Genomic DNA, 12,675 nt, shown 5'->3' with positions numbered 1-12,675 from the left:
GCCTTTCAGTCACACATGGCACAAACCAGATTTCAAGAACCACCTGTTGTAACTGCTAATTTACATTAACCAGAAACAGGGTTTTTTTGCCTCTTTAGAGGAGACAACTGGCCAGATTAAGCACTCCCGAGTAGCCAGCCCTACTGAAAAATAAGTCATTCAGATGTGAATACCTAGTTTAAGGTGCATAGTTGTTTCCCATACAGAGAAACCCATGCATCTTCTAAACATTACACATATTTTAACAGCTGGGACTTGTCAGACTTTTTAGAAGTTCTGGAAAAACTCCACTGTATTTTCAGCTATGTTGAAATTCGTCTCCAAGGCACACATCCAATACCATTTATGATCTGAAAACGTCCCCCCTTTCTTCCACTCTGCTCCAAATGAAATTGCTACGGCTTCAACATGAAAGATTAATCAGAATAGCTTTTATACAAGGTTTTGCACAAAATCTTTAAATTACTATAAAATATTATTGCCTATCCTACCACAAAACATGATGGGGGAAGAGAGGAAGACACCTCCAGTGAAGGACACCTTCATTCCCTCTCTCTTTCATCTCTTCACCACAGGGATTCATCAGTTCATCAGAAGTCCTATCTGAGAACAATTCTTTTGATTTTATATTGTTCTGTTTATGCCTAATTGTGCAAGGACATTTACAGTCATTGTAGTAGCTTGCAACATTCAATCTGTATAAGGAACCTAAACTATTTTTAAAAGTATTGGAAAGAAATATAAAGAAAATACATTCTTTCAAACCTACTGAGGAATTTGTTAAGTCAAGCTCCATGTTATCATATTTCACTGTAGCAAAAAAGAGCAATGACACATTATTTGATATTTACACCAATCACCAGCACTGAGGCCAAATCCATCTAAACAAAGCCTTTCATCACCTTCAGAAGAGCAGCACTGATTACGATGAAGTGCAGTTAAACTGTTTCCTTACAGTGCTTAAACAAAAGTTGAACCATGTACCAGCAGACCTTATCAAATTTCACTCAAGTATTTTAAATTTATCCACATGTGACAGTCCCTCTCTGCTCCTCTAGTACTTAGGAGTCTCTCTTGGCACACAGAACTATTTTATGGAAAAAGAAGGGGGGATGGGAGAGAGGGAGACCAACAAAATACTTTTTCAGAGCATGGTCTGCTCTCAGTGTCCTCATTTAAAAGAGAATGAAACGTACTTTCAAAAGACCGTGTTTGGCAGCTAGCAAGTAGACTGCACATTCAAGCCCTGCCAACTGCAGTTCTGGAGAAATAAGACCAAGAAACAAACACTACTCAGTGAGTATCAACACAAAATGGAGGCCTGGGTATCTATTAATATATGCAGAGAATATTTTAGTATTTATTTTTTAAGTAGCAACCATAACTAATGGATCACTACTCAACAAAAGAAAACAAATGCAGCTTTAATGAGCCTGAATGGCAAAAGGCAGAAGAGTATAAACAAAGGGCACGAGCATACTACAAAGGAATGATTCAGATCCAAATTCTCAGAGGCATTATTTTAATTTTTTTTTCCCTGCAGGAAGGGCTTCAGAAAAAAAGTGTTCACTTATAATTCACAGCAGACACTGGCAGTTTTGCCAAGTGCAGTTTACATGGACAGTATCCACACAAAGACAAGTAGATTACTCAGGCTCAAGAAGATCTCTTCTCTGCAGAAGCAGCTTCTTCCTAATGAGCCTGACAAAAAACTTTCACATGCACCCAATGAAAACGCAAACCTTGACAGAAAAGTACATACCCAAAAGTAAATAAAGTGTAGTCTGTAAGAAACATTCTGCCTTTTTTATTCCTATTGCAGTTCTGGTCTTTTTTAATCTCACTAAATATTTTTTAAAATAATCATCAGACTCAACTCAGCTGCTTACTCTCACTTATGAAAATGTTTTATGATAAATATCCTTCAGATATCAGAAAGGAGACCAAAACCAGAAAGACCAAAAATTGTTTGGACCCAATCATCTGAAAATGTAACACAGAACTAAAGAACAAAAAGGTAACACAGCAGGTATAAATACTTATGAAAATTCCTGCCTTCAGACAGATGGCCTCGAGATTTTTTATAGGAAACAAATCCATGCATCTTCCCCTCAAGAGTAGCAGTAATTCAGCAGTGGGAAGCCTCAAAACAGACAGGCAATGTTTCAGCAGAGTTCTCTTCTGCTCTCACAGCCAGGTTCAGTAACTGCTGAGAGATCAGGTCACTGTGGGCAGAGCTCAACTTGCAGATCCTACTAACTCAGTGGTGCTCTTCTCCTAGATGAGAGAACACCTGCTTGAAGTCATCCCTGGAAGATTGTCACCAGATAAGCCTGCAAACAAGCCATAAGTCTGTCAGCATCTAAGACACTTTGCATGTAGATCCTAATTGTGGAAGTTTAAAGCTTACAAAGTTTGGTACAAACAGAACTGAACTCTGAATGACAACGAGGAGGCAGACAAGTGCTCAATGAGCCCAAGAATCTGTGGTTTGCTGATAGCTAACCCAATGAAAATTGGGACAACTAATAAGCTGTGCTTGACGTAAGGTTTTTTTCCTTGCCCTATAACTTTATACATTTCTTTAATAAAACATGAACTTCTGAGGCTCCAGGACAGAGTCTACCGAAGTGAAGCACTTTTCCAGTTTCTTATTTCAGCAAGGCTATAGCCCCCAGCAGTTTCAAAATGAACAAGAATTTGATACTGCTAATTCTCTAAGAAAATTCTCTCTGTACCTTCTTGTTGCTGGGGTTCTCCTAGTACCACACAAACTAGAACCCTCTACTAAGAAGACCTGATCTAATTAAATTTAGCAAGCCCAAGTATCTAATTCACTATAATCATTGCATTCAGCCAGTTTTACAAGGCTACCTAACTAACACCACAGTAATACTTTTAAGAGGTACAACTGGCTGCTAATTTATACATAAAGAAAAAGAGGGATCATGCCAAGCTGGGCACATGCCACTGGCCACATGGCTGTACCTTCAGTTCACAATACTTTAAGAGACACAGTAGCTGCACAATAGGCTCTTTCATGGCTTCTTTCAGTGGAGGGAGGGTAGAAAGAAAGTTTTAAAACTTATTCTGTTTTAAGTCTTTAACATAACCTCTGATTAAGCTTATGTTGTGCAAAAAGTAAAAGACAACTGCCACATCAAGAGCAGCAAAAGCTATGGTAGTTCTATATCATATTCCAAATACAGTTTCAAACTGACACATAAAAGCAAAGCCACAATCCTTAATCAAATAACTAATCAACAATAACTGTCCCATGAATGCAGCTAAAGTAAAATTTATATAAAATAAGTTTTTCTCCAAATTCTGACTTTGACTGCAATATACTGCACAATGAAAATAATTCATATTGCCAGAAGCTAAAATTGTGAACAGAAGTCTTCCAAGAAAAAAAAAAATCACATCCTAAGTTCCTTCTTTAGAAAAATTAGAAATGTTAACATTTAACACATTTTTTTTGCCACAGGGGGAAAGCTGCATCTTCTACCCTATATGCTCCAAAACCACTATGTTACTTTTTAAATGACAAAATATGAAGAGCAAACATCAGTTGTGTTTGTTAAATTTCTAATCAGCTGTCTGCAGAAGACTCCCCCTCTATTTTCATAAAGCTTAATTGTTGTTGGCTTCCCATATTTAATTTTTTATTTTCCCAGCAAGTCACTTCAAATCTCTATGCTTCTTGAAGTTAGAAGCTCACATCCTCTTTTTAATCTTCTGGTGTGTATCAGCCTGAAAAACTATCTTCGAAACCAGCTACAGAATTCATATAAGCCAATTCACACACCATGACAAAAGCTGGGCACCTTTCCGTCTGTGTTTTGTAGTGCTGAAGGAAAAAAACTTAAGGAGGCAATGTCTGAGCCTATGTTGCAACCATTATAAATGCTACATGTATGAAACCAGAAGGAAATAAAAGCTACATCACATACGTTTAGATGAATTTTAAGATCTATTTCCTTGAAAATTTAGAAAACATCCTTTAAAGACAAAATGCTACAGAGCTAAGGAGGCTAATCAAAATAGTCCAGCAGTCTTAATAAATGTTAAGTATCACAAGGAAGCTAAATCTACTGTCTTGACAACTTCTGCACTTGAGTTCATTTTGCTCCTGCAAAAAGGTATGATGAGATCCTTGAATACAGTTCTCATACTGCCAATCATTCTTTGAGCTGCAATATCTAGGTTCAATTCTCCTACATGTGAACAACAAACACACTCTAAAAACAAAAACAGCACTTAAACGTCAATAATTCAAGACGCAAAATAGCAAAAGGCACATAGTTTTTGAACTTATACTGAAAAACATTTGCACCAGCAGGTTCAGATCGTTCCCAGCAATAGATCGGACAAGAACAAATCTTAGCAGAGATCCTCTAGAGATGCTCATGAGGAATTGGGAGCACCTTTTGCAATATCACAAGCCACGAAGTTCCTTCTGGTGTGTTTCTCTTTTAACCACCACCTTCTCAGCTACAAAAAGTCACCCTTTACAAAGAAATCATACTAGCTGGTGCTCATCATCTTTAATTATGATGCAATGATGGGAACAAGTCCCACAAACCTAAGAGGTGTTAGTGTTACCAGATACAGACATTTAAATTATCACCCCTTACACCTAGTCCTTCTGGTGATGTTTCAGTCAAAAAAAAAGTTGAGATGTTCATTAGCTTGGTACAAGCTCATCTTTAGCAGTTTCATAGGCTCTCTGTGCCAGACTGGTCTGCAGAGAGTGAAATAAGCTACTGCAGTCAGCTGTGCACACCAGCAGTCCAGCAGACAGACTGCAGTATTTAGACCATTTTTAGCCAGACATAGACGTCTCCCAGCAAATTTTGTCATTCTCTTTGACCACAGAACCCACAACACACCACTGAGATGCAAGAACTCCACAACATTCAGCAACTCAAACAGTCCTACCCCAATTTCCACCAGCTCCCTAGACACAAAAGGACATGGCAAGTAGTTTTTAACAGCATAAAACAGGGAGGGAAAGCAGCTGTGTGGACTCATCCCCAGAACAACTACTGCTGTTCAAGACTGGGTAAGGAAGGAAACACACTGGCCTACTAATGCGTCATTTTTCTGATTTAGTCCCACGAATGCCTGGCTGAAAAGGCACTTGCAGGCCTTAATATGGAAGGAAGTAGAGCAAGTATTTGAACAAGCTTGTCTACATAAATGTTCAAGGTGTTCTGTGAGGAAATCAAGAGGCAGAAGAAACTGTATATGCTATCAGCATAGCCTCATGAATTGTTTCTCCTCATGTAGAAGAACTACATGCATTAGGCAGACCAGCAACACTCAAAAGCGTGTCTTTACACAAACCAAAGTATATATGAGAGCAGCACTTAAAACATCTAAACATATTTGATACTACCCATTTGTTATCCTGGAGAAGTTACAAACTCCTCATTTCTGGTCCAGCCCTTTCTGTCCTATCTACAGGGAATACAACAATATTTACTATGGGGCACAAACTATCTATCATCTCCACAAGGAAACAGGAATGCATAAACATTCTCAGGTTTACAACTAACTAGGGAAGAGAGATAACTCAAGGCTTTGTAGCACCACCTTTAGCCAGAAGAGATGCAGCATACCACATCAGGAGGAGGATTACTGTTTTTTTCTGGAGAAGACTTATTTCTGGAGAAGAACTACACTCTGATATATTCTAAAGATCAGCACAAAGCTAAAAAAATGCCTTCCAAATACTCCTAACAAAGGTTAGGGAATAACTGAAAAATTAAATTATCATGAAAAAATTACACAGTACTTCCACCAAAAGAAAGCTAGCCGTGATTTTTGCAATATGAAAAATCCCTTTTTGTACATACAGGAAAAACAAACAAACAAACAAAAAAACAACCATCACCCAAACCAAGTACTGTGAAAAACTATTTCCTTATTTCTAGAAGCCTTTAAAAGCAAGATACATTTCCAGGTGATTTATGAAGCTACTTTTTGAGGTAAATATTTATAAAATTTTATCACTTATTAAATCTGAAATGCATACAAATATGAAGCATGTACGTACTGCGTGAACCTAAACAGACTACCAAGAACTGCCACTCCTTATAAAAATAGGAGGAAAGCTCATTTCTTCAGTACATTTCTAAATGCATGAGTGATTTTCCACACATGAATGACTCCTGCTTGGTTATCAAATTAGATGCAAGGGAAAAGTCAGTTTTCTCTGTAACCAGCAGAGGGAAGGAAAAAAACACAACAAAATAAAAACAACCTTCATTATTGTCTTGCTACTTAATACATGGTTTGTAATGTATGGCAATTACAAGGTTAGTGAGGCAGAACCACCTTTTGTAGACAATCTTCAGGTCTCTCCATTCCAGGAAGCTGCACATTTTCGGTTTGCGGGCTAATACTGTTTGAACAAGTTCCCTTGTGATTTTCTTCTTTTCTTTGTCAGATAATGGGACATACCACTTCTGAAGTCTCAGTTTCCCCTGGCGACTAAAAAGCAACATAAACTGCATCTGTTGAATTGGAAGGAGGGGAAAAAAGAAAAGCGTTAATCTCAGTCTCCGAGTTTCAGAAAGATCTGAGAAAAACCAAGCAGGAAGCAAGACGGACATCCAAAACCCTAACTACATTATGTATTTCTATAGCACTGGCAGATGTTACACAAGATTTGGAAGTAGCAATGATACAAAGGATTCCGCTGAGCAAGGTCAGTCAAGCCAAAGGCACAGGAAAGCACACACAAGTTTCAGAAAGGGGTGTCAGAACCTGGGCTGGGGAGTGAATACACCCCAATTTCAGACCAGCCACGTCCAGCACTAGTATAGTTTCATTTGCGTTTTCTACTCAAAATGACAGAAAAACAGCACAGCAGACTCTTCCAATACCCAACCTCATTTCCGATTCACCAGATTAGAGCCTTAGAGGAGCAATTTGCACTTAAAATCTTTCTAAAAAGCCTCAGAATACTTTAAAAGACATCAAACCTCCCAGCGGAGAGTCCTACGGCACAGAAAAGCCCAGTCTTTTCCCACGTTACACAAAAGGACAGATTAAGTGCTTTCCCTGCGGTCCTATGTTCCATGTCTCGCTTCCTCTAAAGGAGTGATGTTGCAATTATATTTTAAGAGGAACTTGCCGGGCTGTGTTTTCCAGCGGCCGCAACATTAAATGGAAAGGCTTAGGCTTTTTTCTTTTGCCTTTTTACTCCAAGTTGTATCGGGCTGGAGAAGTTTCCCAGGCAATATGACAGACATGAAATACGATGCGAAAGCCCAGCCTGGTCCCGGGTGACAAGCGCGACCAGCGCCAGCCCGCGACGAGCGGCGGCCGCGCCCGCAGCGGCTCCGCGGTGCCAGGGCGGGGGCAGAACCCCGCAGCCCCGGCAGCCTCCCAACATCCCGCCTCGTCTCCCCGCCGGCCCCAGCACCGCCCCGGCTCCCCCGTCGCGGAGCGGGCGGCTCGGGAGGAGAGCCCGGCTCCGCGCGGCTGTGCTCACCGTGCCCGGGGGACAGCGGAGCTGAGGCGGAGAAGGAGGCACCTCTGCCCAGACCTGCACCCCCGATGCTGCCGCCGCGGCCGCCGAGCGGGACTGAGGGAGGGGTCGCGAGGGGACGGGAGGTGCCGCCGCCGCGAGCGCGCGCGCGCCTCAACGGCCGCCCCCCTCGGGCAGGTCAGGGGCGGGGCCTGGACCGCGGGAGGGCGGGGCTGGGATGGAGGGGGCGTGGCCCGAGCGCCTCCGGACAAAACTTTATCAGCAACCGCGGAGGGGGAGCGGGGAGAGCTCGGCCGTCACCCAATCGGAGAGCTCAGCGCGCGGGCGGGAGGGAGGAGCGAAGCGGTTCTGGACCAATGAGAGGCAGGAGAAGGCGGGGAAGGCGGAGCTGGTGTTGGCGGCAGGAGGGGCTGGAGCAAGAGGCGGGGTTTAGATGCCCTAATCCGCGTGGCCCGAATTGCGATAAGGCAAGGGCCGGCGCGGCAACAGCGAACCAGGCGGCGCGGCGCAGATAGCGGTCCGTGAGCAGCCAATGGGCGGGCGCGGCACGGAGCCGGGGAAATGACATCAGTCAATCAGTCGCCCGGAGACTGAGGCTCCTCCCCCGGCCCCGCCAGCTCCGAGCCGGGGGGCGGTAAAGGAGGGGCGGCCGAGCCGCGCATGCGCCGCGTGGTGTTTGCTTCCAGCACGTGCGCGCCCGGGGGGCGGGGAGGGAGGGGGGAGCAGGCAGAGGGGGCGCGCGCCGGGCGGGAGCGGCGGGGCTGCGTGTGAGGGGACCGAGCTTGTGACGCGATTGTCCTGAGGGGACCGACCCTGTGAGGGGATTGTCCTTCTGAGGGGACCGGCCCTTTGAGGGGATTGTCCTTCTGAGGGCACCGACCCTGTGAGGGGAATGTCTCTGCAAGGGGAAGTTTTTCGCTTAAAGTCACCTTGATTGCGAGCTGCAATTAGATTGGCAGGACCAGCCGCCGAGAGGGATTTAGCGGTGTTGTGTTTCATTAATACTTGGTTTTTAAAATTATCATTCATGTGTGTCTACAGAGGCTTTGCGTGCTAAAACAGCTCAGTTTGGGGGTTTGGTTGGTTGGCCGGTTTTGGTTTTGTTGTGGATTGGTTGGGTGTTAAAATTCTAATGGCGATGGGCTGAAAACACATTAGTTGAAAGAAACAAAGCGGTGTCTCTGCAAGCCGAATTCGGAGCCCCTTATTGTAAAAACAATGCTTCAAACGCCTAAAGCTCTCAGCATCCTCGCTGCTCGCCACCACCCCGCAGCGCTAAAGGAACAGCAATGCCCTGACCGAGCTGATCCGATAATGGTGTGACAGTGACCGACAGAACCCGGGAAAGGGTCGTGCTCCCAAAGCAGGTCTCCCTCAGGAGCAGCTCACAGCGCCTCGGGATGTGTCACGCTTTTATTACTTTCTATTATTGACACTTTAAATAAGTGCTCATTCTTCTGGCTACGAAACGGCTATGGCAGCAGAAACTGGGGCTGGAAATGCTTTTGTGTAAAAATGTGCATGGTCTGAAAGGAAAGACAATTTTCTGGCGTTTCAAGGAATGCCATAGCCAATTGTACTTGAGGAAAACTGCAGATGTATTCCTGATTTTATAGAAGAGGTTATAATTGTAAGAGTGAAGTGGCGTGAGGACAAGGAGGCGTATGTGAAACCAAGCTGAATGGATCAGGTAATTGCAGTATTAGAGGTTGTGTAGAAAATGAGAGCTGCTGTTGTAGGGGCTTGTTTCTGTCACATTTAATGTTCGTTGAGCAGCTGTCCCGTTCTCATGTTAACCTGCCTTTCATCAAGCACAGGAACAGTTGTGCGTGGATCTGTTACCTCAGAGAGTCTGCTCTTACACCAGGCTGTCACTTTGTCCTCAGCAGTTGCCAGGCTTTGCAGTTCTGCTTCTTTCCTGTGAGGTTATTCCATGGTCTAAAATACCCTGTTTTTCAGAAAACTTTCATAAACAATCTCTTTCCTAATCAGCACTTCGCTCATCTTTGAATTCAGCATCATGTATTTGGTGATTCTCTGAGTGCATGTACACTTCAGGGGCTTTGAGACTTCTAAATCATAATTTAAGCCACCAACCAACTTTTATTTCTCTTCATCTGTGCAACTCCCAGTTTATTAGCATTGTTATGGTAATGGGATGAAATTCAAAATGAATTTCCGAAAGAGTTACACCAGACCTGTGTTATGATTTGTCACTTCTCAACTCAGTGAAATATTTCTGCATAATATGGATCAAACCACACATTTTGCAAACACATAGTTGATTGAAATCAAACTATTTAGATGGTTCAAGGAATGCCTGTGTTTTGGTGGCATAATGTCTTGAAGCTTCAGCTTCAGATTTTCTTTTCATTTTTCAGTCTTGTATTTTTTTTTTTTTGCCAGATTTTGCTGCTCATTCACAGTGTATAATTTCATACAGTAATACAAGGGCAATTGTTCCACTACTTTTCTCCCTTCTCTCTTTTACTTGGCTGGATTTCTTCAGACTGTAATCTGGAGTTTCTTCATTACATCTCCTGGGCAGATTCACTGCTCTATGCAGTTTCAGGTGCTGTGATAAGGCATGTGAGACCTGTGCTACATGCACCAGTGGAAGCACTGGTGGAAACTGTAGTGAGGTCCAATTTCACAGAAGCTTTCTGTCTTCCACAACCTGTCCTGCCTCCTCATCCCTACTTCAGACAGAGGATGCAATGTTCTCAAGCCTGCTGGGATTGCCACTCATATGATCATTCCTTACCTCATTTCTCTCAAAATGACCCTGCTTATTTTAGGCAGTTTCAAGTGTGATTCCATGTCAGTTTCAGATTATCTAAACACCAACTTCTCCCACCCTCTCCTTCCATCCCCACCTCTGTGTTCCCAACTCTTTTCTTGTGCTGGCACTTTGCTGCATTTCCTATTGCCAGTGAGGCTGGTTTTGGCTGTACAGGTGCCTGAGGGAGTTGGCTTCAGCACCTGTGTTGGGACACAGTGACAGAGGTAATGCTGTTTCTTTCAGGAACTTCAGAAGACTTGCTGTTCGCATTTTTTTTCAGTGCTACAATTTGCACTAAATGTCCCTCTTAATACTGATTCCATCATTTTTTCCTCTATGAAATTATCCTGTCACTTACCCATTGAGCTAGCAATGTACTGAACTAGCTCTAATTATCAAATTGATAAAGATATATATGATGCTTACAAAAATAATATGTCTTTGAGTAGTCCACAAACCCGTGACAGTGCAAATATCAATGCAGTCTAATTTTAGCATGACACAGTGAGTCTTCTGTTCATTAGCTTTTGTTCATTGTCTTATATCCAGCTTGATAATAATCCCCTGACTTATTTTGGATGGATTTTTTTTAGCTGCTATAGTTGTAGAATCCTTTGTATAGTTGGAGAATCCTTTGTATTCCATTTTAGATGTAAGGCAAGTCTTTGGGGGATATGTTCATTGACCATAAGACATTTGGGGTCCTCAGCCAAGAGTTTGCTTTGTAAGTTATTTCCAGCATGACTTGAGACACGGAAGAGAACTGCCTGGAGCTGGGAAGAGACACAGGAAGGAAGCTTACATCAAACAAGATTAAATTTGCTTGGGTTTGACTGGCATGGTTTATGTCTATTTTGGTGGGTTTGTTTGTTTGCTTTTAATCAATTAGACTATAGTTGTCTTGTCTTTAATAGTGGGTCTTATACAAAAATTAAAAAATTAATGCCATAACCTCCTGGCATTTGGCACTTCATGCATGTTGTTACTGCCAAATCTGAAGCTCATAAAATAATTTTGTTGCGTTTTCACTCTCAGCCAAAGGGATGGGTAACATGAACTTTATAACATGAACTATTCATTAATTCAAATGGAAAATTTGCTTACTAAATTTTAACAGGTTTTTTTTTTCCCCTTCACACAGTATTTAGTAAAGAAAGGGTTTGCTCCTGCCTCCTTTTCAGACATCTCAGCACCTTACAGAGGAGGGCAACATACTTTAAGAGTACATGCTGTTTTTGCAGTCCTCTGATGAAGTAGGGCATGGATGTGTGAGTAAGACTCACTTTACTGTTAATTTATCTTCTTGATGCTCAATATCAGGCTACATTTTCATCGACTGAATAACTGTGGAGTCATTATGAAGGCAATAAGAACTGAGTTACTACCCTTGGAAGTGATTACTGCTGGATTTTTGCCTCTTAAGCTTCCAAACAGGATGTTACGTTACTATATGCAATTCCCTTCCCTGATGTGCTGTCTGAGCATTGGCCAAGCTATCAGATTCATGCAGAACACTAATCCCAGTGGAACCAATGGAAGTATAAATGAGACCACAAAGGACAGTTTTCATTGCTCTACTCCTTTTTTTTTTTTTTTTTTTTTTTTTTTTTACAGGGAGTGATCCCTCTTGATGAAATATTATTAAGTGCAATCTAGTAGCCTGATTGCTAGGTGCTATTAAATCATCAGATTTGTTCTTACTCCTCTGTCTTTTCTTTGTAGGGGTTACTGGTTTGCCTGTCTTCTTTTAAACACAGTTGGTTTTCCACAAACACATATGGCTCTCAAGAACACAGATACCAGGTCACATATGTGATAGGCACAGCTCCAAAACTATCATCATGGAGGTTTATCCCTGAAGCTGAATTTTCAGAGCTGAAGGAATAGTTTGAGGTTGAAGTGTGCAGCCTGGTTATGAGAATTACAGTCTAAACCATGCCTTACATGTGTCCTTTGCTTTGGAAAATAAAAACTTGCTTTTGAAAGTATCAGGATATGTAGAAATGAGGAAAGGGAATATGGTAGATGCCAGTCAGTGAGGGCTTCCTCTTAGCTGCTGTATTTATTAGCCTCAGCCTGGTGCAAGATACGGGAGCCATTTGAATAGGACACCCACAAACCAGCTGGCAGCACTGGCTGTGTTAGGTTAGTGAGCAGCAGATTTCTCTTTTACTTAGGTCATATTCTTCTACTTGTCCATGTTTATATTGGAGTAGTGCTCAGAGGCCCCAGAAGTGAAGAAAATAACTGCACTGCAGACATTTATGAAGAGGTTGTTATGACTGCTAATGCTTCTTCCTGCTCCACTGCTACAAACTCTGCCATAGTGCAGCAAAGAACTGAACAGTTACTGAAGGAAATGTGTGAGGAAACCTGAATTTTTAGCCTCACA

At 42.4% G+C, this 12,675-nt stretch overlaps 1 protein-coding gene across 4 annotated transcripts in view; it reads right to left on the bottom strand.

The window, feature by feature from the left end:
- The window catches only part of AP1S2 (adaptor related protein complex 1 subunit sigma 2), a 33,326-nt gene extending 25,648 nt beyond the window's left edge, over positions 1–7,678 (bottom strand). For 2 of the 4 annotated variants that reach the window (XM_053972144.1, XM_053972145.1), the window contains exons 1-2: positions 7,505–7,677; positions 6,343–6,521 (exon numbers count right to left, since the gene is read on the bottom strand). In XM_053972144.1, coding sequence (XP_053828119.1) covers positions 6,343–6,521 — 179 coding nt within the window. In that variant the 5' untranslated portion in view covers positions 7,505–7,677. Of the gene's footprint in view, positions 1–6,342; positions 6,522–7,504 lie in introns of all 4 variants that reach the window. The other 2 variants (XM_053972143.1, XM_053972146.1) reach the window with 2 other exon arrangements.
- Positions 7,679–12,675: the final 4,997 nt, after the last annotated feature.

Source organism: Vidua macroura, chromosome 2 (assembly GCF_024509145.1).
Source record: "Vidua macroura isolate BioBank_ID:100142 chromosome 2, ASM2450914v1, whole genome shotgun sequence".
Lineage (NCBI taxonomy): Eukaryota > Metazoa > Chordata > Aves > Passeriformes > Viduidae > Vidua > Vidua macroura.
The sequence above is the reverse complement of the archived record's forward strand: the minus strand, read 5'-3'. Positions and strand labels throughout refer to the sequence as shown.